The 25566-nt window shown below is 39.4% G+C and overlaps 1 protein-coding gene across 3 annotated transcripts; it reads left to right on the forward strand.

The window, feature by feature from the left end:
- The first annotated feature begins 1215 nt into the window (after nt 1–1215).
- On the forward strand, nt 1216–25478 carry efr3bb (EFR3 homolog Bb (S. cerevisiae)). Of its 3 annotated transcripts, none has more exons than XM_057352212.1 (23): nt 1216–1332; nt 11267–11343; nt 13944–14071; nt 14267–14417; nt 15571–15692; nt 16653–16802; nt 17857–17991; nt 18269–18347; nt 18745–18880; nt 19566–19724; nt 19817–19928; nt 20197–20248; nt 20325–20497; nt 20747–20822; nt 20966–21127; nt 21256–21387; nt 21475–21542; nt 21624–21751; nt 22261–22352; nt 22550–22598; nt 22749–22855; nt 22974–23023; nt 23117–25476. In XM_057352212.1, exons 1-23 carry the CDS (start codon nt 1326–1328, stop codon nt 23220–23222), a joined length of 2451 nt encoding a protein of 816 aa, XP_057208195.1. In that variant the 5' UTR covers nt 1216–1325; the 3' UTR covers nt 23223–25476. The 3 variants fall into 3 exon arrangements, with proteins under 3 accessions (XP_057208195.1, XP_057208193.1, XP_057208194.1); XM_057352210.1 differs by lacking the exon at nt 1216–1332 and adding an exon at nt 2419–3283 and having other exon boundaries at nt 23117–25478; XM_057352211.1 differs by lacking the exon at nt 1216–1332 and adding an exon at nt 4970–5256 and having other exon boundaries at nt 23117–25477.
- The last annotated feature ends 88 nt before the right edge of the window (nt 25479–25566 follow it).

The following is a 25566-nucleotide window of genomic DNA, read 5'->3' on the forward strand; positions in this document are numbered from 1 at the left end:
ATGTATAACATGCACCAATCCAGTATTAAGACAAATTCATTTAGAAACAGAAAGTCAGTTAAGGTTATAACTTCACACATTGTACATTGTCCTTTCATACAACGCAAAAACAGTAGAGTAAAATGTACAAAGTAATATTAATTCTATTTAATTCCAATTTGATTTACTGTTTAAGAAATAGGATACATAAACATATGCATCACGACATGTGACAACAATTTATAAAAACTGGTTTAGTCTCATGGTCCCTGTTGAGAAAAAACAACATAAAAACACAAATTCTAATGGTTTCCATTACAAACACTATAACAATCAGATGTCCCCCAATAGAACTCAAGGAGAAACAGTAGTAGAAACCCACAGAGACATTACCATTATGATGCTGTCTGATGTTTTTAATAATAAACAAATAAATCGTTAAGAAACAGAAATAAATAGCCTAAATGTTTTTTAAGTTATCAGCCATGCGTTAGCTAAAATTAAGGGTCTTACAAAACAGCATAGTCCAATCAAAATTCAGCAATAATAAAGACAAAACCCATATTCCAACGCAACAGAATTCAGCACGCGCGCATGTGTGTGAATCAGCGCGTGACGCGTGTACGAACACTCATTCGTGTGCGCTGCAGTCAGTCAGTCAGTCATCATGTTTATATTTCAGATCTCTAACATAAGATGAGAAAAGCTTTATTTTCTGTCAGACTATGCGGCTAAACGAGGTGAGAGAGTGCCGTTACATATTATTATGGTTTATATCGTGTGTATAATATGTCAGACGAGCATGTTTAAACAATGTTGTTTTTGAGATGCGTGTAAATATTACACACCCTGCCCCTGTAACTTACCACTGTTTTCTTAAGATGGTCATTAGTTTACTTAATGCTTTTTAAGGCAGTCAGTTTACAAAAGGATAACTTTATCCCAAATGAAAACGCTATAAAAGCAGAATTCTTTAGGTAAAGTTACATATTTCCATAAATATCTTTGGTTGGTTATCTCTAATAGTCTATCTGACTAATAAACGACAAGAAAAAATGCATTCCTTTATGAATACCTAAGTAATATAGTAAAATTCACACAACTAGAAACGTTTTTTTTTTATTTATAAATGTAAACTGTGATGTAGTGCTGCAGGATCTGTTTTGAATCTCACATATGCGGTCTGCTCGTAGGCCTCACGTCAGCCTGGGGTTTTCCTACTTTGAGTGACCCAAAAGGAGCGTCCTCGTGTGGGGTTGCAGTCCAGTTTTCCACGCTGGACGCCGGTGTTTCCTCAGCGGTTGGTTGGTTAAGTGCAAGGTTGACATCTGGCGGTGGAATCGATCATGTCAGGTACACTCTACAGTAATCCAAGTGTTTAAAGATCGGGTAACACACGCAGTTTCTGCCAATCTCATATTAATCTTGAGTACCTATACAGTAGTATTGCATACGTCGTATCTTCGAAGAATATTTCGTTTGATCAAATTTGTAAAAGAGAAAGAAAGACGAGCTGCTGGAGGCATGAATAGTATGTCCGAAAGCTCAGTATGCAAAAAACAGTAGGCGAGAAATACCCGGATGGTCTACTACTTCCGCCGAGATTCGCGAGTGTGGATCGGATGGACACTTATCTATCCCATGATGCCACGGGAGCTGAGCAACGGTCAAATTGCAAAAGCAAATCAAATAAATATAGCAGAAAACTTTAAGGCGGATGTCCGTTTTTAATGTAAGTGCCAATAAATGAATTTCTCGTGACTAAATTATGTTTTATCAACGCTCACGTGTAGGTTATTGTTAATACGTTATAGGTCAAAGAGCATACGGGTCACATGACCATAAAACATGGCGGACGCAGCATGTCCGAAATGTATTCATACTACTCCCACTTATACTATATAGAACGTACTGTTTTAACGGCCGATAGGTAGGTACTTACTCAAATTCAGTACGTATTGTCACAGTATGCGTGCAGTTCATGTTCATGCTATTTCTTTCGCCTTGCCGTGGGCGTGCTTTTCCTGGAGAACTGGCCAATAAAAGGATTAGCATCCCTGTTACGAAACAGGGATCCAGACATATAAAAAACTTTCCGAAACAAGTTGGAGTGCTGGGGGAGTGTATAAAGCACAGAAATACTACGTCATACATCCAACTCGTTTTTTTAACAAGTTAACAATGTTAAGCAGGAGAAGCCAGCATGTTTAACAGTGTAAAGAAGTCAGAATGCATGAAATAGAATGTTACCCAATCTTTAAATGCAATCTCAAGTATACTTTATAAAATATCGTAGGTAAATATTAAAAACAATATTTTACAGTCATGGCTAAGACCAAGTAACTAGAGTGTTTTTAATAGTGTCTATAGTTTTTGTAGGAAACTGTGCTTGTCATTACTGCGGTTCATTCGGTTTGAAAACTGGGCATGGTGTGGTTGTGCTGTTGGAGCTGTTTTTGTTTAAGGATAACTGGTGAAAATTATTTGTAAGGTGTTGATTTTGTAGGTGTTTAGGTGTTCTTTTAGATGGCTGGAGCCTGGCAGGCAGAAAAAGTTTTGAGCTGAATTTTGAATGAACAAGCCTTTATTTATTGGGGATTGTCTAAATGGTGAAAACTGTGCATTCGATTACAGAATCCTAAATAGTTATTTGTCTATTGGTGAACGATACATGGTTTTTAATAAACACCACATGGGCTGATCTGTGTCAAACAAACTGTCCTTGAAAGTTTTAGATTGTTGAGGTCCCATTACTTACAGTGCAATTCGCAGAATGGCCCCCTTAACATGTGCTTCTCTCTTTCTCATTAATAAACATCTCACTAACACAATGAGTTCCACTATTCCTCCCTCATTGTGTCAGTAAACTCCAGAGAGAAAGAGAGAGTGTGGGAGTTTGGCCGCAGGAGGTGCTGTCAGTGTCTTTAGAAGCAGGGCACAGGAATCTACCCAGAGCTGAAGGGATGCCATGCGCTAACATGAACATTCACAACTTGTAATTAACTTCAAAAGTGGAAACTTAAAAGGCAGAGAGAAATCAAGCTTTAGGAAACTTTACTGTAGACTTTTGGACAATTTTTTTTATATAGGCCTATTATCTATTTTTTAAGTTTATCAGTCGCTTCTATCAGTTCATTAATTTGTTTCTGTGGGTTTAGTTATTAGGTGATATTATTGTAACTTTAAGAATTGTTTGTGAGTTTGGGAGCTGATATTTTCAAGCCAATGGCTGTTTCTGAACCGGTTACCACCCGGAGGATGGCACTGAACTGCCGTACCCTGCTGGATCATCGCCCAAGCCATGGTAAGAAATCACCATCTGTGCCAGGATACTGATGGATTCTTCTCACAGAAAAAGATGCACTCAATAGAATGCTGTTGTGCTCACGGGGCACTGCAGGGCTGTAAATAAGCAGGTTTTAAGTGCACTTGCGATTGATTGAGAATAATGTGAATAATAAAGTGAATATTGTGTCTTTAAGTAAGAGGATGTGTACATGGTGTTAGATTTTCTGGGCTTGTAAGTGCAAAATTCGCCACCACAATTCTAGTTTGTTATTGGGCAATTGTCGGGCAATTGCTGTGCATTTGCAAATATGTTTTTTTTTTAGTACACTTGTATACAGTTCCTAATGTTTTGGATGCTGAAGTCACTTTTTTAGCTATTTAGCTCAGCCAAATTGTCTAAATGATCAGGAGTAGACCAATATTTGTTCTGTAATATTTTCAGATGGCTGCTTTCATATATTTTATCTGCTGAAATGTCAGTCCAGTTCCACCTGGCATCATCCTTATTAGCCGATCATTTTCTTTCACTGTTTGTTTGACATTTGCCAAAATGTCACATTTGTATTGACATTCGAAATCATTGCAGACTGTTTTTACAGGCTAAAGACATGTTCCGTTTCTGTTTCTGACATGTGCAGTTATTCTCTTCATACAGAATCAGACCATGGAGAAAATGTTTCCGATGTGATTTGTGTGTAATTGCATAGCTTTTATTGCAATCTGGTGCCTGCAGAATTTTTGTCATGTGTGAAAGCCCACACAGTAGCAGCGCTGTTTGTTTGTGCTGTTTTACAGAGCACACACATGTGAGTGGAAGAGAGAAAGTGTAGGTGGGAGAATGTTGGATTGCAGGAGGAAAATCGTGCAGTCGAGAGGCAATATGTGGAATAGCATACTTCCATGCTTCTCACTATTGCTGTGATAAAACTCGAGGTCATCACATGAACAGATATGACTGTTGTATTGCTTAAAAGTGAATATGAAATCTTTGCAGTATTTGAGGTCTGAAAAAATACAGAGCATCTTTTCTGTAATTCTCCAGTTTTCATTTTCTGCAAATAAATGGAAACAGAAACAATGTTTTCATTTGAAATTTGATAGAAATGTTGTTAGTAGTTCACAAAATGAAACAAAAAGGATCATTTTATCTAAACACATACCTATAAATAGTAAATTCAGAAAAACTTAAAGGTGCAGTTTGTAAAAACCGCCACTAGAGGGTGCACAATCAAAACAACAACAATGCTGTAGCTTGATGACGCTGGCGATTTTCTCACGACTTATAAGTAGTTGGAAACATTTGAGATATTGTAAGTACTCAGCTGAACTAGCTTAGTGGTTTTTGGATATTTTACTGCAAAATTGTTACAAACTGCACCTTTAAAATAATTTTGCAATGGTCTCTTAATTTTTTTCGGTGGTTGTATGTTTGAAATCTGTTACCTAAAATTCTCACATGTAAACGAGTGTTAAGGTCATGTGACACCCATATTTTAAAATATAACGTAGCATACTATTTTGCATGATATTTTATACAGTGTATACTTCATAGTGTGAAGTAAGCAGTATGCTATGTTTCATTTTTTCCCCGGAGAGGGAGAGCTTGAGAATGTGGGAGGAGATTTTACCAACAATGAATGAGTACGTCCCACTCTCTCCCGTTCTGTCTTTCTCTGGCTCCTCCTCCTCAAACGGTGATTGGTGAGCAGAAGTTGTGCGCTTGTGCGTGCTAAATGAGCATTATTCTTCTGAGACCTGCATGCGCAGGCTGGCGCAATAGCCAAGGTCATTAGAGCAGACTCGCATCTTCACTATCGCCGCCTCTGAGCGTGTGTGATAGCGGCACTTTAATGCATCACTTTTAGACATCAGAGCGGCAGACCGCACGTGTGTGTCTCAGAAAATCTCAGAAATAGCTGCATCCAAGAAGCTGCAGGCAAGGATCAAGTAGAGCGAGAGGACCTCCACTGATGTCAAGAGAAATGTACGGTAAGCGCTGAGCTTTTGTGCGTGTCTTATCGGGGTTTGTGCATAATGTATCAGAATCTAGCCTGACTGCATTCTTTAGGTGTTCGTGCATGACTACTTTTAGTGCACTTAAAACAGAAAGTTAAACATCACCAAGCTGTGCATGCTTGATCTGTCAAACAGACGTCATGAGACAACGGCAGGTTTGACAATTGGTAGGTTTGTTTGATCCCTCTCACGGTCATGGGGTTCTTAAGGACAAAGTTGTTTTACTGACCCTGTTCTTTTAAGTGCATGTCTAACATTCTTTCTTTGCATTGATTGTCATCTGATCTCAGATCATCTGGATTGGCACTATGGTACATTGTGTATGTTGTTTGATGGCAGTACCGGGTGCAAGTTGTCAGTTGTTGTGTTAACACAGTTCACATTACTAGTGAATGTTATTGATCGGAAACAGCATTTAGTCTTTAATGTCAAGGTGCATTGCACTTCCTGCTGAGAAATGAATTCAGCTTGCCAGCCAATCATGTCACAGTAAAACCGAGTGACACAATCATAGATAATACTAGAGGTGCGTTCCATTTGGCCGTAAGTGGACTGCGAAGTGGACTTCACAGGGTGTTCCGCCATTTTAAGTGAGATTCCAATCCGAAGGGAGCGAACATGTTCAGTTCGAAGGGCACTGCGAACGGCGTAGGGCATCAGAGAACATCGACACATCACTTCTTCGGAAGTGGAAAATCACCCAACTGCCATTGTGCACCGCGTCACGAGTCAAAAAAACAACGGACGAGTTTACGTGTGCCTTTTGTACATTGTGAAAGTTTATTTAATTATTGTTAATTATATTAAATACTGTGGTTTGCTTCACGTAAATATGTTATTTTACTTTTTGTAGCATTGTTATTATGTAGGCTACACACTCAAGATGATGAATGTATTTATTTGTATTTATATTTTACTGTGCAATTAAAAAGTAGTTTTCATATGCGTGTAAGGATTCATCCATTTTGCTATTATTATACAAACTAATGTAAAAGTGGTGAGCAGCAGCAGTTCTTTTTAATTATGTTATGTTATATACCTCAGGAATGTTTACGGCTGCACCACATAGGGAAAAAAGCGAGATGAGACCAACGCGGCCATGGTTTAAGAACACATCTTCACATAGTTGACCAAATTAAAATGTATTTTTATATTGCATAACAGGAGAGTTTCAAATAATCAAAGCTGCATCAGTCAAATTCTAAATACAAGCATAAACAAAAGTTAAGATTATATTGATTAGATACATAATGCGTGTGACGTTTATGTATATTTCTTTTCAATTTTAAAGTGAAGTTACAATATTTATTTATAATATAATCTGTGCAACCGCCCCGTTGCCTTTCTTTGATGACATTGCAGGGCATTCCAATTAAGCGTTTTTTTGTCATCGAAGTCCACTTCAACAGATATCCCGTGCTCAGGGAGTAGGGAGCAGTGAACACTGCGTAGGAACCCTATCAAATGGAATGCAGCCCCTGGCTGTCAGGGGGTTTACTTACCCAATCTGCTTTACCAAAAGAAAAATTGCATGGAGCAGTAGTAACTCTGTTATGGCTCAAATAAAGGGGTCTTTTTATAATTGATGTTTTTGGAATGTTCTGCTTTAAATGATACAACATTTTTATTCAGAGATTACATTAATGGACATTTTTCAAAGAATTCTCCTGGCAAGATCTTGGGTTTTATCAAGTATTAAATAAAATAACTTTTATAAATATACTATTTACTTATTTTTTCTACTGTTTATATTTTGTATTTCTTACATTGTTTTAGGCATAGTTATGCTATTGTGTATAATGATCTTTTCTTGTGAAGTTCGCTTAAACATGAATTAGTTTGCCATAAATAGCCTTTAGTGCTGACATTGCGTTAAAAAACAAACAAATGAATATTTTTTTTGATGTTTTTATGGCCAGTACCCAGTTCTTAAACACCATGAAGTAGACTTCCAATTATAATACAAAAACTCAAATGTAAATGTATCATTTAATGCTCACTTGTGTAGCTTTGCTTTGAATCACAGGTCCTTATGTGCCAGCTGAGCACATCCCATTATATTGGAATGCTCAAAAATCTTTTTTCATATATTTCAGGTCTCCAAGGCCTTTAAGCTGGCCTAGATGGCCAATCTTTTTGCATTATTCTAATTGTGTGGGAAAATATGCATTATTCTAAAGAATGGTTTTATATATGGTATAATATGTTAATAGAGCTAAAGGTACTATACTGATATGCTTGATGGTAGCTTAATGCATTATAAAATGGACAAATAAAATCTAAGATGTGAGGGATAGAGTTCTTGTAGACCTTGGGAATGATGGATGTTTTGCAAGCACAAATCGCTTGCAGTGAGAATTGTACTGGGATTTGGATGAGTCTCAGAGTAAGTTTTATCTTCATGTCTGGTGAATCTTTTCCTGGATTCCACTGATGCCCATGGTCGGGAGGAGGTGATTAGCTTTGCTCATTTTAGGCGTTTCATGTTATGCTTTGCTGTCAAGACGTGGACTACTGTGAAACTGTGTTAGCCTAAAAAAACTAAGAGTATGATTCTGTATTACTTCAAAAGTTATTTCTTTGGAATGCTTTGCAAAAAAAAAAAACCCGTCAATCACAAACATGTACATCAGCATTTAGTGCCCTAGTCGATTATTTGTGTACACCCCAATACCTGAAGTGCACTGGGTAGGGCTCGCTCTTCTGTTTGGAACATGGTGTCTGAAGAATAAATACATCTAAACGGATGAATGAATATATTTGTCCTCTGTAATCAAGGAACGGTCTCATGATCACGGCTCTGACTGTGTCAGATGGGAATGCCATGCTGATTGTGAATTAGCGCAGGTGCTCCGGAGAGGAAGACCGTTTTTCCTCTTCTGAAATTTGTGGACTCGGATGTAGTGATCCTTAAAAAGCTCTGGTTAGCAGCACTGTTTTCTGATGAATTGAATTGAAATTGTGTGTATCTGTGTGCGCGCACATCAATTCTCATGTGGCCACAGTGTTTATGATCTCACAAGGTCATAATGGCATTTAGTCACTCTGCGTTATCGTGACTTCAACTCTGTCCTGTTTCTCTTTGGCTTGGCTTGCTCGGTTTGGCCAGATTGATTGAGAGAAATATTCAGCGTTATAATCGGTCCGAAATGAACACTCATATGCGTGTGATGTGCCGATTCACAAACATAATCATAACTGTGGAATATTGTCTTTGAGACTGAAGGATTGGATGGATTTAGATCAGTGAAGCCTGCAGGAAACCAAATCCACAGGGATTAACTATTTAAAAAATGATCTTTTTTTACTAGTTTTGATTACCTTAAAAAGATCAATTGTGTTTTGTTGTTTTAATTCATGTATCGTGTCATTCAAAGTCATGCAACATCGAAGAACAGATTTGACTCGATTGATGGAAGAAGCAGTTGGAGACGCTCCCTGCTGTTTGACTGACTGTCATTAACACCTTCCTTCCTTCCTTCCCTCTCTAATCTCCTTCCTTCTGTCACTTTTAACCAGGCGTTTTCCTCTCGCTCTATCAATCCATAGAGAATGTGTTTTGGAATGTATTGATTTCCCCCTGAGTTTTGCTCTCGTGACACAGTTTGGTTTGCCTCCTGAGTCCTGATTGATAAATCGATAGGGACAATTCTCACCAAATCACCAATTCTGGCAACTCGTGCCATCTGTGGCTGGACTCCAGGCTAAGCTGTGTTCTGATATGCTGTGTAGATATGACTAAACATGAGATGTTCTGATGTCTCGGAGTCAGAATATAAGTGGTGTTAGTAGTGTGTGAAATGCATCATTCATCGGTGTAAAAAAAGACGTGCGAGACAGTGACGGAGAAATTGAGGAAACCCCAGCTGCTCTGTCAAGATTTATTAAATATGTTGGCAAGTTTGACTGTGCTTTAGTGCTCTCATCTCAACATGTTTTACCATGTTTTTTGACCTTTATAGCATTATTGACAATAGTGAAAAGATGGCAACATAATTGAACAAACTTTCTCCCCAAGTCAGCAGACTCCATCTGAGCCTGGTGCTAAGCAATTATTCTTTTAAAACAACAAAATTATTACAATTATTTTAAGGTGATGGCTACTGGTGTATGTTGTCCACCTAGACCACAACTTGGGCAATTACAGGTGCAGTACAGAATGTGACGAGTGAGAAATTGGCGAGCACAGGTTTATTTCCCCTCTAATGGTGTTTATTGGAATGACACTTAGCATCAGTATTGCCAAACCAGTTAAATAACAAAGAGGAGCGAATGAGGACAAATGAAGTGCAGTGAAGTCTTTATGTGCTGTAATGAGTGGGAGAGAAACACAGCTGTTTGTTTGTGAGGGGGTGGCAGGACTGGCTGTCAGGATAGTGTCCTCTCTGTCTGTTCGTGTGGGAAAGTGCAGCCGGGACCAGCCTCCAAAGTCATTTATCATAAACATCCAAGAAACCTCAAGAAACAGTTTGGCCGAAAATGAACATTTTGTCGTGATTTATTCACCTTCGTTGTTTCAAGCCTGACTTTGTCTTCATCTCTGGGGAGATTATTTTTGCATTTGTGTTTAGGTTATTAATGGAAAGGTGCTGACCATGCTGCATGCCGAAATGTCTTAATTTGTTTGATTTATGTTTTGTGTGTGGAAATTTGATAAGAGAGTTATTCTTAAGACTTAAGATTTAGGCTAAATAATGCATTTTTGTTGTGTTCCTCACAAACTGTTGTACACACACAACACAAAATTTCAATCAATAAAACACAATAAGACACAAGCTGTAACATAGGCGAACAATAGTTCAAGGAATATTAAACGCCAAAGAAAATAAATAAGTCTTGAAAATAGACACGGTCGGGGCAGTTCTGATGTGAAACGGGAGGCTATTCCATAGTGTCATGTCTATGTTCGAGTTTGACAAAGCCAGTTTTGTTTATCGGATATTCTTTAAAGTGATTGTTCACCTAAAAAGGAAAATTCTGCTTTGTGTCCAATACAATAAAAGTGAAAGGGTGCCGGTGCTGTTCGTTTACCAACTTTTTTCAAAATATCCTCTTTTCTGTTATGCAGAAGAAAGAAAGTCAGAAAGGTTTGAATTGACAAGAAGTGAGTAAATGATGACAGAATTTTCATTTTTGGGTGACCTATCCTTTTAAGGATATTATATTTAATGTCATATGATACAAGTTTCAACAACATAATCATAATTTAAATTCTGGGATGAACTAGTCGTTATCATTTACATTTAGTCATTTAGCAGACGCTTTTATCCAAAGCGACTTACAAATGAGGTAAACAATGGAAGCAATACAAGGGAAATAGCTAAGGGAATGTTGTCAATGGTTTATCCATGCAGATAAAAGGCTGTACGATAAATGGGGATATACTGTAGAGAGGCCGAGATGAGTTGGGCGTCCGGGTGAAATCTTCTCTTTGAAGGTAAAATGGAGCGGAAGCTAAAAATAGAGATGCCTTGGCTCTTTGTCCTTCAACATTCTTCTTAGCGGCACAGATCAGAAAAGCAGCATCCGTCAACTACTGAAGATTTCTCCGTTTTGAGATTAAGGACATTCTCTTCTCGACACGATCCGGATGAGCGTGAGTCATTGCTGCTGAGATGCACGGACCATCGCAGGTTGTCTTACCGCACGTTGACAGCCAATTTCAGAGCATGTATTATATGTCACAGGATTTTCCTCAGGGTTGTCTGTGCATGATAAAAATGTAAATTTGCTTTCATCATCGGAGGTGCAATTGCTGGCCTGTTAAATGAAGCAACGTCTCCAGGCAAACGGTGTATTTGTGGATGCTAATAATGTCTTGTTCTCTGTGGTGTTGTTGATAATGGCCCATAAAACTTTTATGATGCCATTCGTGGCCAGTTATTGTCATCCCAAACCATGTGAAATCGATGGCCCTTTGCTGTCCAAAAACAATTTCTAACCACATGTCCTGTGGGTTTTTTCTCTCTCTTTCGCTCTGCAGGGGTATGCGGTTGCTGTGGGGCCTTGAGGCCGCGCTACAAGAGGCTGGTGGACAACATCTTCCCAGAAGACCCAGAGGTGAGAATGTTCCCTCTCCATCAAAACCATCTTTCTCCATCCATTCACTCACACCCAGGACCATTACGGAGTCTATTTACAACCCTCATTTTCCTCTCAAACAGCTTATTTACAGTTGCAGTTATCTTTTTGGCAAACGCTCCGAAACCACTTAAGAGAAAGTGCATGTAAAGCACCAATTACTCAGGCAGGTGGGCAAGGATTGGAAAGGAAAGTCTCGCTGTTTTTGCTCAGCCGGAGATAACATAATGTTATGTAATTTTCTCAGACGCTGTGCACCTGAAAGCCGAGATGTATGAAATGTGTCTTTAGTTTGTATTGGTGAGCCTCTGCACTGCAGTAGGTCAGTCATTTGACTGTGTTCAGTGTAAATTGAAGAAAACAGCGCTGAGCTTATCTATAATGATTGGTTAGAGTTGGTTGAGTGGTTGATGTCCTTGGGGCAACATCATGTTGACCCTGGGACAACATTTAAATCAACCAATCAGATTTCAGAAATAAGTTTACAGTATATTTTAAGTGTAATCTTCCAACCAGGATTAGGTAGTTCTAGACCATTGTTTTTCACTTATCATTTCCCTCTGATTTAAGGGGTTAGTTAGGGTTAAGGTTGGGGTTTGGTGTGGGTTTAGGTTTTTTTATAAGAATGTTGTCCTTAGGTCAACAAAATATGTTGCCCTGTGGACATCAACCACTTGGCAAAATCAGGTCGAGCGGGATCCTTCAGCCAAGAAACAAAATTTCCCCATGTTTTACTCACCCTAACTGAATATGACTTTCTTCTTGAAGAATAATGGAGTCAGAGTTATAATACCACGTATCCTTTTTCTTCCAAGCGGTAGAATTTCCCCCCATTTACTCCCATTCTACCGCTTGGTATTATAACTCCGACTGCATTATTTTTCAAGAAAGTCATATTCAGTTAGGATGCCTTGAGTGTGAGTAAAACATGGGGACATTTTGTTTCTTGGCTGAAGTAAAGCAAAATGGGTTGCAAATGCAGTTATGTGTTGACTACAAGCATCTAAGAATCTGGGCGACATCTATCTCTTATGATATACACTCACCTAAAGGATTATTAGGAACACCTGTTCAATTTCTCATTAATGCAATTATCTAATCAACCAATCACATGGCAGTTGCTTCAATGCATTTAGGGGTGTGGTCCTGGTCAAGACAATCTCCTGAACTCCAAACTGAATGTCAGAATGGGAAAGAAAGGTGATTTAAGCAATTTTGAGCGTGGCATGGTTGTTGGTGCCAGACGGGCCGGTCTGAGTATTTCACAATCTGCTCAGTTACTGGGATTTTCACGCACAACCATTTCTAGGGTTTACAAAGAATGGTGTGAAAAGGGAAAAACATCCAGTATGCGGCAGTCCTGTGGGCGAAAATGCCTTGTTGATGCTAGAGGTCAGAGGAGAATGGGCCGACTGATTCAAGCTGATAGAAGAGCAACTTTGACTGAAATAACCACTCGTTACAACCGAGGTATGCAGCAAAGCATTTGTGAAGCCACAACACGCACAACCTTGAGGCAGATGGGCTACAACAGCAGAAGACCCCACCGGGTACCACTCATCTCCACTACAAATAGGAAAAAGAGGCTACAATTTGCACGAGCTCACCAAAATTGGACAGTTGAAGACTGGAAAAATGTTGCCTGGTCTGATGAGTCTCGATTTCTGTTGAGACATTCAAATGGTAGAGTCAGAATTTGGCGTAAACAGAATGAGAACATGGATCCATCATGCCTTGTTACCACTGTGCAGGCTGGTGGTGGTGGTGTAATGGTGTGGGGGATGTTTTCTTGGCACACTTTAGGCCCCTTAGTGCCAATTGGGCATCGTTTAAATGCCACGGCCTACCTGAGCATTGTTTCTGACCATGTCCATCCCTTTATGACCACCATGTACCCATCCTCTAATGGCTACTTCCAGCAGGATAATGCACCATGTCACAAAGCTCGAATCATTTCAAATTGGTTTCTTGAACATGACAATGAGTTCACTGTACTAGAATGGCCCCCACAGTCACCAGATCTCAACCCGATAGAACATCTTTGGGATGTGGTGGAACGGGAGCTTCGTGCCCTGGATGTGCATCCCACAAATCTCCATCAACTGCAAGATGCTATCCTATCAATATGGGCCAACATTTCTAAAGAATGCTTTCAGCACCTTGTTGAATCAATGCCACGTAGAATTAAGGCAGTTCTGAAGGCGAAAGGGGGTCAAACACCGTATTAGTATGGTGTTCCTAATAATCCTTTAGGTGAGTGTAAATAGATCCCCCAATGCCACCAGTTTGACTTGGTCATCTCTGGCCACCTCAACTCTCTGGACCAGTTGAAATGATACACACTCAAACTGGGTCACAGAGAGTGTGAAATTGTTGGTTCATGTTGCTTAGATCTTTTCCAAACTATCAACGCAGAATGTTTGCACCAGGCCTGGGTTGCTTTCTGACAGTACCTTGCTTCTTTAAATCCTTTCTGTATAGCCTACTAATCATTCATCTTAAGACAAAGTAGATGTTCCCTATTCTGTTTCAGATTTCTTTGCTGATATTGATACTGACACTTTGGGGTGTGTTTGTAGGATGGGTTGGTAAAGGCCAACATGGAGAAGTTGACCTTCTACGCTCTGTCGGCTCCAGAGAAGTTAGACCGGATCGGGGCATATCTGTCTGAGAGACTTTCACGTGATGTGGCCAGACACAGATATGGGTATTTAGGAATTTATCTGTATCTATAATGTTTTGTCCTACATACATTTTTTGAGGATTATTAAAACCTTTCCATTTGTTTTGTTGACAACTGATCCAGAATCATTTGAGAGAATAGCAACGCATCTGTAATTCCCCCACCCCTAGATTTTTGTTTCTCCATCTGTCTGTATTCACATTGTGTTTGTCTCTTCAGGTACGTGTGTATTGCGATGGAGGCCCTCGACCAGCTGTTAATGGCCTGCCACTGTCAGAGTATCAACCTGTTTGTGGAGAGTTTTCTTAAGATGGTACGAAAACTCCTGGAAGCAGACAAGCCCAACCTGCAAATCCTGGGCACTAACTCGGTACGTGTATGGTAGAGCGCTACTGCCGAGGAGTTCTGCACTTAACTGATTTCAAAACAAAATAATCAAATGTACTGTATAGGCTACTGTATATAAATAGAGAGTTTATGTAACGTTATCACTGCAAAGCTCGTGGGTTAGGTTCCTAGGAGCACACATACTGATGAAAAAGTGTCTGCCAAATGCATAAATGTAAGTATGTTCACTACAGATGAACTATTAATAAGTGGTCACGCACTGCTGGTCCACCGTCTTAATGTATTTAGGACATGGAAATCAAATCAGATTCAATTATAGATAAAAACAAGTGATCTGGGACATCATGCACGCACCCACACGGATGGCATATAAATGCAGTGCTACAATTCCAAGAGGCTAACCCGCCTAACACTGCAGATTACCTTATTTACCTCAAAAAATTCTAGAACACAGATTTAACTATTTTGATCCGTCTTTTATGGAAGTTTTGAGGAAGATGTAGGTTTATTGTATGTAATGATTGAGTCAAAATTAGTCACGAAGTCAACTAGGGGGTCTCATTCATCAGATCTACAAAAGACTTGTTTTATTCATGGCCTCATCTAAAATAGCTTGAATCTATAAAAATAACCTAAAACCTGTCCAATGATGAATACTGCGGAAGATGAGGTTTCTTTTTTAGTCCGAAACAAATTATGATAAGACTTCTAATTTTAGTAAGTCATTACCAAACGATTACCAAATATGAATGAAAATAATCATATAAATCACCTTTATTCATATAAAATTGTACTTTGCATATACACATAATGTATAGTTAGTTTAACTCTTACTACATACTATACACTTTTAACAATGTTGTCATTTTAATATATTAATTAAATATAATTGTATATTGTTTGTTCCTGTCGATTTCTTTCGTGCTTTAAGTGCCACAAAAGGTCATTTTGTTGATAATGTTGTTTGTCATCAGTGCTGTCAGTTGGGGTTAAAGTAAAACTAAATGACATCATATTAAAATGTAATATTTGATGATACAGTCTCACCTATTCGATGTCTGGGGCAGAAAAGCATTTGTAACCAGTTTTTCTGGCGATGTGGTTTTAAGCTGATTGGATTCGGGTAGTTATGTCATTATTGTATTAATGTTTGTGCGTTTTCTTTGGTTTTTCAGTTTGTGAAGTTTGCTAACATCGAAGAAGACACCCCGTCATACCATCGCAGTTACGATTTCTTTGTGTCGCGATTTAGTGAGATGTGCCATTCCGGCTATGAGGACCCTGACATCCGCACAAAGTGAGACAACACTCTATGGCCTAAACTCATTCTGATTCTAATATATCACTGCTGTCCTTCTGAAACCACGTATCTACATATTTCGTGATTTATTTGCCATGAATCATTATTATTAGTCACCCTTCATGTGTGTCACTGGGTTTTGCAAATATCTAACCAATAAAAAGTATTAAAAAGTGCTTGTCAACTTTGACGACACGATAGCTGTGTCTGAATTCTCCTCCTATCTCCTATATAGTGCACTATATCAGGTGTCCGCCATTTGTAGTGTTGTCCGAACAACTCATTCCCTACATTCGTTCACTACTTTTTACCCACAATGCATTCTGATTTTGAGTGTACGTCCAATGTACACTCGTTCACTCATTATTTCCCATGATACATTGCGAATCAACCATCTGATTAGAATCAGCTGGTGGAGAGTGACCGTTAATGCCATAGATATCAGGTTAATGCCACGAATGCACGTTTATACTTTATACTTGGTTATTACTTTGTTCTTGTTGACAGTTATTTTCTACTTTTTGAGAATAAATGGATTAAATTAATGCATAGACAGTGGTGCTTTATTTTAAATATATTAAATCGTTTTATTAAACGTAATAAATGTTATAAAATAAAAGTTGTTTTGTTCTCTGTATTAAAAACTAACACAAAAACGTGACGAATAAAGTAAAAATGAACTTTTTTAACCGTTTGATTGAACAATCCATAAAGCCACACAGGTGCATTATAAGCGTTATGACGAAGGTCAGACGCAGGTTATATTACGTCAGTGACCGAAATCGTTCACTCATTTTCATTCACTTCTTCCCCATATAGTGGACTATTTAGCATTCGCTATATAGGGAATAGTGAACGAGTGAGCGAATTCAGAACAGCGAGGATATACGTATATACAGTTCACAGTATTACAGACCATTTGAACAACACTATACCCATCTGATTTCCTCGTCTTAGAATCCGAATGGCTGGCATCAAAGGTCTGCAGGGAGTCGTGAGGAAAACGGTAAACGATGAGTTACAAGCAAACATCTGGGACCCTCAGCACATGGATAAGATCGTCCCCTCTTTGCTCTTCAACCTGCAGTCTGGAGAAGGCACCGAGAGGTGAGAACCGCGAAGAATCGCATATTTTAAGAAACCCCAACTTGTGCTTATTGCAATTCTACAAGATGTATCTATTTCTGTGGGTGAGAACCAGCCTGTCCTATTGTCAAAACAGAGCGCTTCCAAACCAATGCAGTCAGGACATCTACAGCAGAAACAGTTTGTCGCATTATTCAGCCTGTGGCTCATGATTGTCCCTGGTGACTTAACTCAAAGTCGATTAGACGGGGGAAAAAGAGATTTGACTGCAGGCATGTGGCCACGCTCACGTTACTTTGTGGTCATGTGACTATACAGTGGCTCAGAAATGTTAATGTAGTCAGTTCAAGCTCTCTACTCTGTTCCTCTCCTCTCGCTGTGGCTTTTTATTGATCCGCCCCCAGCGCAGCCATAATTACCCCACAGGGGAGGACATTAATTACCCCTTTCTGCTGTTTGCTATGTGCTGATGGGCAGCTCATAATGAACTCTTCCTGTCAGCGGGGAACATTACAGACGGGCAGAACTCTGCAGTGGGCTTAACGCATGATGTGCTTTTGTTTACGACGCAGGACACACGCCAGAAGCTTCTGGAAGTGTGAGGCTTTTAGTTGAGGTGAAGAGAGCTCCTGGAGGGTACGGGCTGGCGTCATGCAGTTATGTAACAGGCCGGAGGTTCACTGACTCTAGGGTGCAGAGGATAGAATGCTGTGATTTATTGATGAGATGCGCCCTGTGAGAACCGTCATTCGCTAAATGACACAGTGGAAGTACATGAGATGTCTGACAAAAATAAATATTCTGGCATTTTTTCACCCGTACGTCATTCAAACCTGTGTGACTTTCTTTCTTCTGTGGAACACGAAAAGATATTTTGAGAAATGTCTCTGTTGTTTTGCGTCCATACAATGGAAGCCAATGGGGTCGATGTTGTTTTATCATCAGCATTGCTCAAAACATCTTCACACAGGAATGACAAGTCGTCTGATGTTCTGTGTAGTGAATGACGGCATGAATAATGACAGTGGACAATATGTTTCTAGTAAATATTTGAAAGTCGCTCTCTCTCCTGCAGTCGCTCGCCCTCCCCACTGCAGGCCAGTAAGAAGGAGAAGGAAAGCCCAGCCGAGCTGACAGAACGCTGCTTTCGGGAGCTGCTGGGCCGTGCCGCGTATGGCAACATCAAGAACGCCGTCACTCCTGTGCTCATGTAAGAGACTTGCCACATACATTACAGAATGTTGTGAATCTGTGCAGGTATTGCTTTAGTTTGATGATTTAAGTAAACTTACAGCATTTCTTTTGACTTCAGATTTGGTAACTGTGGAGATGTAATGTCTGCATATTTATTCGGAGTAATTCAGACCTTCAGTAATCATCTCCAGTTGGGGAGAATCACTGAGTTCCTAATTCATCTGGCTTTGGTTGGAATAAATTGTATTTTTCTGTCGCGTTTAGCTCGCGCTCTCTCTGTTCTCTCACCACAGGCATCTTGATAATCATTCACTGTGGGAAGGCAAAACATTTGCAGTGCGTTGCTTTAAGATCATCATGTACTCCATTCAGGTGAGTTCAGTAACAGTTCTATTTCAATCTTTTTAAACAAGCAGATGATTCTTGATCTTTTGAAAAAAGAATCTGAACTACCTTGTCACGACTAATAAAATGAACACATTTGTTTACACGACGTAATAGCAGTTCAGAACCCTGATGTGGTATTTATTCATCCTTGTCTTGTGCGTAAGTTTTAAAATGCGAAATGTTGATTTGCAGAGGATATTAACGCCATAGTTATCCTTGATGTCCTCTGCAGCAAATGTCTCCTTCCAAAACAATAGTTTGGTGACACATATCTGATTTAGCAGTCTTGTGCTATGTTTGGTCGCATCGGACTTGTGAACTTTTGTCTCTTTCTCTCTCAAAATCAGACTCTACTTTATTTTTTCCCTAACTTCTCTCGCAGTCCCAGCATTCTCATCTGGTCATCCAGCAGCTCTTGGGACATCTGGATGCCAACAGTAAGAGCTCAGCCACAGTGCGTGCTGGGATAGTGGAGGTCCTCTTGGAGGCGGCTGCCATCGCTGCCAGTGGATCCGTCGGTGAGTGTGGATTCACAACCCACTATCTTAATTATACAAAACGTTAAGCAATAGAAGTAATATACAGCTCATAGCACAGCGACCGGTGTGTGACTTTGTGCTCACGCCTGGTCTCGATATCTGGGTCGCTCTCCACCAGACGCTCAGCCCCCTCCTTGGGCATAAGAGAGCTGTGACACTGCATCTGACCCAATCTAGATTTCAGCCAAAAATATACCATATCTCATAGCCTGACTGTGACGTCAAGACAGAGCTCGCACCTGATGTCCTGCGTGAAAACCCTCTCGCACCTCTTCATGCAGCACCCCTGCAGACCCCTGGGGGGCGCCAGCTGCTTCTCTAAGCTTGCATTAAGGAGTAATTTCGCTGAATCTGATTCATGTTAGCACACTCAAAATAGTTCACAGGCAAATACCAAGCACTGGGTCAGTGCTGGTGTTAATGTATTTGATTTTACGCGGATTGTAATTATATGTTGATAATGCTACACTAGTTGTGCTTGCAATAGAATTTGAAAACGTGGTTATTAATAGGCCAGCGGTCCACTAAATGATACTAAGTTGAATGCAAAAAGGTGTGTGTGATGGTTAGGATTAGGATAGAAAATACCATTTGTTCAGTATAAAAACAACAGAAGTCTATGGCGATGATGATAAAAACAAACAAACCTCTTTTTGTGTTGTAGGCCCTACGGTGCTAGAAGTTTTTAACACACTGCTCAGACACCTAAAGCTCAGCGTGGACTACGAGTTGACAGGTTCTTACGACTGCACAAACATCGGCACCAAGATCATCAAAGAGCATGAGGAGAGACAACTTCAAGACGCTGTCATTAGGACTATCGGTATGTGTGTGTGTTAGCATCATTATCTTTGAATATGTTTCCTTTTTTTCTTAATCACAGCTTGGTTACATTGGTTTTTCTTTTGGAAACAGGCTCTTTTGCAGACACACTACCCACGTATCAACGCTCCGAGGTGATGCTGTTTATTATGGGGAAGATCCCAATTCCAGGAATGCATCCCACACTGCCCTCTACAGGCTCGGGGTGAGTACTGCACTCACTATTGGTTTCTAAATAGGAATACAGTTTATCTTAGCGGGTTTTTAAATGTAGTTCCAGCCACATAAATATATTCCTGCACAAGAGATATAAATTAGTTTTCTGTGCATGTACGTTCAGTGATGGTTATGCAGGGTTCTGAATTTTTTTAAACTTGATGTACCTGATAAAAATGAAAGACTGGAGTCAGTTGATTCAATGAAAGCCATCATTTTTTTCTGGCGCTCAAAAAAAGATTCTGTCTGTATTGCAGGCCTCAAGGCAACCGGATGATCCAAGTGATGCTGTTGAAGTCACTGAGACAGGTAAAGAATATTACATGGACACAAGACTAGATTTGGGACTTGAATAATGTTTCTGTTCCTTTGCTTTGCTGGCTAGGTCACATGTGGTTTCCAGACTACTAACATGTTGACAGCACTGCCCAACTCCTTTCTGGACCCACTGCTGTCTTTTGGCCTGCTAGAAGATGCAGAAATTCGCCTGCTGGTGCTGGAAATTCTCGTCAGCCTCATCGATCGTCATGACAACCTTCCCAAGTTCTCTACCATTAGGTTAGTGCTACTAAGTTGATTAAAGAGTGAGGAGCGACCACCTTCACCGCTGCTGCCCCCTGGTGGCAGGCAATTTATCCTACATTATATCATACTATCGGCCAAAAAATAGGAAATGCATTTTTTGTTTGCTATTACACAATAGTAGTAAACCAAGATGGGCTGGTGTTTAGCATGGTAAATGTATTACATCCTGAATACTGTGTTACGAGAGTTAATATCATGCCGTGTCACTTTGTGCCCATGCAGTATCATCTCTGATATCTCTGTGCTCAAACTCAAAATGGACAAGTGCTCACGTCAAGACAACCTCTTCATGAAGAAGGTACTCATCTGTCTGTCTTACACCCATCTCTTTTCTTCTATCCATCACTCACCTGCTTCTCGTCATTATCCGGGTCAAGTCCCTCTGTTGGGTCTCTAGGGCTGATCCTGTGTCAGTGTTTCACTGTGTTATCTTTGTTGCAGCATGCTCAGCACCTGTACAGACACATCTACCTGTGCTGCAAAGAAGAGAGCAGCACGCAGGATCACTTTGAGAAGCTCTACACTCTATTGGCTCTCATCAGTATGGAGCTGGCCAATGAAGAGGTGGTTGTGGACCTCATCCGTGTGGCTCTCGCTCTGCAGGTGCACATGCATTGTGTATACAGCCCTGAGGCCTGTTAAAACCTAGTCGGAAAAAAATGTGTGCGACAAGATTTAAAAAACGTAGAGTATAGAATATATCAAATGCATATGACCTTGTGTGTGTCCAGGACTTGGCTCTGAGCAACGAGGAGATGTTACCAGCGTGTAACCGCTGTGCTGTTCACGCCCTCTCCGCTGCGTACCTCAACCTCATCAGCCAGCTCACCACTGTGCCGGCCTTCTGCCAGCACGTTCATGAGGTCCGAAATAAAAACACACATGCTGGGCATGAGTCTGTGGTCACTGTTTTCTTTGTCATTGACGGAAAAATCACATTTTCTTTGCAGGTGATTGAAATGAGATTAAAAGAAGTTCCTTACCTGTTACCTGAAGACGTCTTCATTGAAATGCCAAAGTAAGACAAACCTAAAGTCAGATGACTTCTCCTGATGTCGTGATTGTTTGTGCGCTTCTCATTGGACTTATTATTTCCCAGGATTCCTAAGACGATGGTAAGGTTGGAAGGGGACGTGCTTTTCCAGCAGGCTAAAATCGCAGAGGTTCTTGGAGGAAGCGGCTATAACACAGACAGATTAGCCACACCGTATGTCGCACAATTCACAGGTACACCATGTGACATCATTATGAAATTATAATTCTGTTGGTAGAAATTGGTTTCATTTTTACCTTTAGAGACAACATAAAATGGATCTTATTTACATTCTTGATAAGTACTTTTATCCCTTGATATAATTCTTGATTTTTTAATCAAGAAAAAATATTTTCCTACCCTCAGTTGTACTGACATAAGTGTATTGGTGGTGGGAAAATATAATATAATATAATAAAAAGAAAACAATGTTTTTACAATGCACCTTTAAAATGAAGACCCCTCCAAAATGTTTCCCACTGAATAAATTCTTTGATTTTGAATAACGTGATGTAGGCTTTCATGTTGTCTTTCTCCATGTTGTCTAATTTTAATTGTGAATATGCCGCTGTAGCCATTGAAATCAAAGCATTTGCATTGCAGATGAACTGATTAGCTTTAATCTTTACTAAAGAAGTTTCTGCTTATTAGCCGACTGATGGAGATTGATTGAACAAACCGTAATTTCACTCTCTTTCGTCAGATGAGGACCGGCTGTCGAAGAGAAAGAGTGTTGGAGAAACAATATCTCTTCAGGTGGAGGTCGAGTCCAGAAACAGTCCAGAGAAAGAGGAGGTACATGAATGCACATTTAAACTGTGATTTGTACAGTATTCTTTTTTAATATATATCTTTTTCAATTTTATGAAAATATGCAGAATATTACTATAATACAATGACCTCTTTTATGTCAAAAGATCAAAGACAGTTTGATTTCTCATGTAACAAGCATGCGCAAGCATTCTTCACAATGTCATTTTCTTTCCTAACAGAGAACGCCAGCTGAAGAAATCACATTCGAAACGCTAAAAAATGCAATCGGTGGGTTGATTAAATAAGAATCGAACTTTCACAAATTTTCCCTGCAGATACCCATGAAGCCTTGGTGTAATTGTCTTCATCTTTATTGCTCGCTTAACTCAAATTGTCTGTAAGCTGATCAGTGTGCATGTTTATGTGTTTGTTTTTCAGTGGACAGTGTAGGTGTGGAGGAACAAGAAAAGGAACGCAGAAGGCAGGTGGTTGAGAAGTTTCAGAAGGCCCCCTTTGAAGAAATAGCTGCCCACTGCGGTGCCAGAGTGAGTCAATAACCTTTTCACGTATTGTGATATTTTTGAGTGTAATGCTACTTTTCCCACATCGATCAGCTCAGCATCGTGACGTAGGGCTAACGATGCTTCTTCTGTTTTCTCTCAGGCTACAATGCTGCAGAGCAAACTTAATCAAATCTTTGAAATCACAATCAGGTAAGTGGCAGCACGGCTCATTTCAAGTCTCCACAACATTAGCGGTTTGTTTACGCTGATAAATCCTCTTATCTTTTCACTGTTTGCTTGCAGGCCTCCTCCCAGTCCATCTGGAACCATCACATCAAGTTACGGCCAAACCCAGAGTCGCTCCGTCCCTGTTTATGAGATGAAGTTTCCAGACTTGTGCGTTTACTAGTGCAGCTTAACTCAGGATTCAGGAACTTTCAAGTTTGAAGTATTAAGCTATATTTTCATGTTTTGAATGCCGAAAAACTCTTTGACGAGCCCTGTTCTATCCCATAAGCATTAGTTGCTGTGTATCCTCAATTCTTCCTGTCACTATGACTGTTGTAGACAGACTATGACGTGTTCTCATCCCTGACGTGTTACAGTTACGGTGTGTTTTCCTATTTAGGAATGTTAAAAGTGTTGAATGACTTCATTTTTTTGTCTTTTTTACGTAGTGACATTGTTATGACAAATAAGCATGCCCCCCCAAATTCCCTTGCTCTCATTTACATTACAGTAATGCGAAAAGTGCGTTATTTCAATATTTTCAAGTATGGTGGTATTTGTTGTGCTGCCTTAAAAAAAGTATTTTAAACATGCATACTTTTAATAAGTACTTACATACACGTTTTTGGTGACTTTTATTGTTTATCACACCGTTTGTGCAGATATCTGGAGTTCATTGTGTTTTGTTCACCTCGAGCTGTGGTCAGATGATGCTGTTTGTTGTTACCGAGCGCATTAACAAGCTCTTCTGGTGGAGTTTGACTAGCACTTTTTGACTTTTATCTCATTTTATTTGCCATCTGTAAGGATATGTTGTTCTTGTTTTGAGTGCTTCCTCGCAGTATTGGCATCATACTTTACGTTTTATTTATAAAGTTACATAAAAGATATGTATGGAAATTTGCTTATTGGTTTTAGATCGCACTGATTTAGTCACGTCAGTTGGTTGGGTAGCAATCTGAAAAAGAATGAGTGAATTCGAGTGTCGGTATGCGTGTGTGTCCCCTAAAGAGCTTACCAGCATGGCACTTTTATTATTTAAAAGGTTACAACTAAACACCAAAACCTGCTAATGTGACTGATACTGTAGCTCGAAGCATCAATTAAAACACCCCAAAGCAACCCCAAGTACTCCAGATTTTAGCCTTGCAATCCATCAGAAATATCATCATATTTTTATAAAGCCTTAATGTCACGGTCTGTTAGAATCACTCATGATGAAAGAAAAAGTTTGGCTGTAAATGTATTTATTAATAAGAGGTGTAAAACAAGCCAAAGTATTGATTCAAATGAAATGGATCACAATTTTCTTTTTGTGGTTGTGCTTCCTCTCACTGTGTGTGATGGCTGTGGATGTTGTCTGTGCCATGGACTAAATTGTTGTTGTTGAGGGTTCTGTCAACATGTTCTTGTTTGTAGCATCACATGGTGGATATGTGTTTTAAGTGTGTCTTTAAGTGTGTGTTCTTTGTAATGAACAGATAAAACAAGGCCAAGTGTAAATAGCAGTTTCCAACCTTAATTTCTATTCAGAGATGAAGTAGCGTTTTGCAATGATTTCATTATTTAGATTTACACAGCGCAGTAGATATTTGAAATACCTGTCGTACCCCGCAGTATGAATTTGCTGTATGATTATGAATTCTGTCCAAGATCATACAAACTAAAGTACTGTAAATACTTTGTACATCGCATTTCTTCAGCAGTGTAGTTCCGATGTGTTTGTGTCCGTTTGTAAGAATGTGAATTTCTTTGACATGTTGAAGATGGTCATTCATTATGAAAACGGTGCAATTTAAGTGTAATTTCTAGTGGGAATAGTTTTGGAGAATGTGGATGAGAAAATAAAAGCACACTGTCTATTTAAAGTATCGGTCTGTCTGGGGGAAAATTCTCAAACATGCCGATGATTTGTTTATTGTTCATTTGTGTTCAAACTGCAAATAAAACGTTTTCAATATAGTATAGTGTGCAAATGCTTTGCCATAAAACAACAGACTAGTTTTTAGATGATGTGGTTAATGGCATTTATTTATCTGATGTTTGGATACTCAAAATATACCAATATATTTAGGTCAGTATATAGTATTAGGTCAATGATTTTTTTTGTTTATTGTGCAGGCTTTAAATGACATCAGAAACGCAATATGATAAAAGCTTTTTATGTTTTATTTACTTCCAATAGTTCAAACTAATGAAGCAATGAAAGATTCCAGAATAAAATGACCATGCAAACACAGAAATCCACAGTATGTATCATTGCAAATTCATTTTAATGTATTTCATGTACAGTATATTAAAGTAGATGAATCCCCAGCCTTTCTGATAATCCTTTCCTTTTAAAGGCCCAGAAAAATATTTGTTTACATAAATTGTGAATGTCATGTAGCACTTAATAATGTTAAATAACCCTGATGTTTTATAAATAAACGATTCAGCGCGTGATGAGTTGATCTTTTTTTTATGCTTTATTAGTGTTTCGTGGTATTGTTGTTCTAAGGAAGCTTTTGAAAACAACATGACAT

Source organism: Triplophysa rosa, linkage group LG15 (assembly GCF_024868665.1).
Source record: "Triplophysa rosa linkage group LG15, Trosa_1v2, whole genome shotgun sequence".
NCBI lineage: Eukaryota > Metazoa > Chordata > Actinopteri > Cypriniformes > Nemacheilidae > Triplophysa > Triplophysa rosa.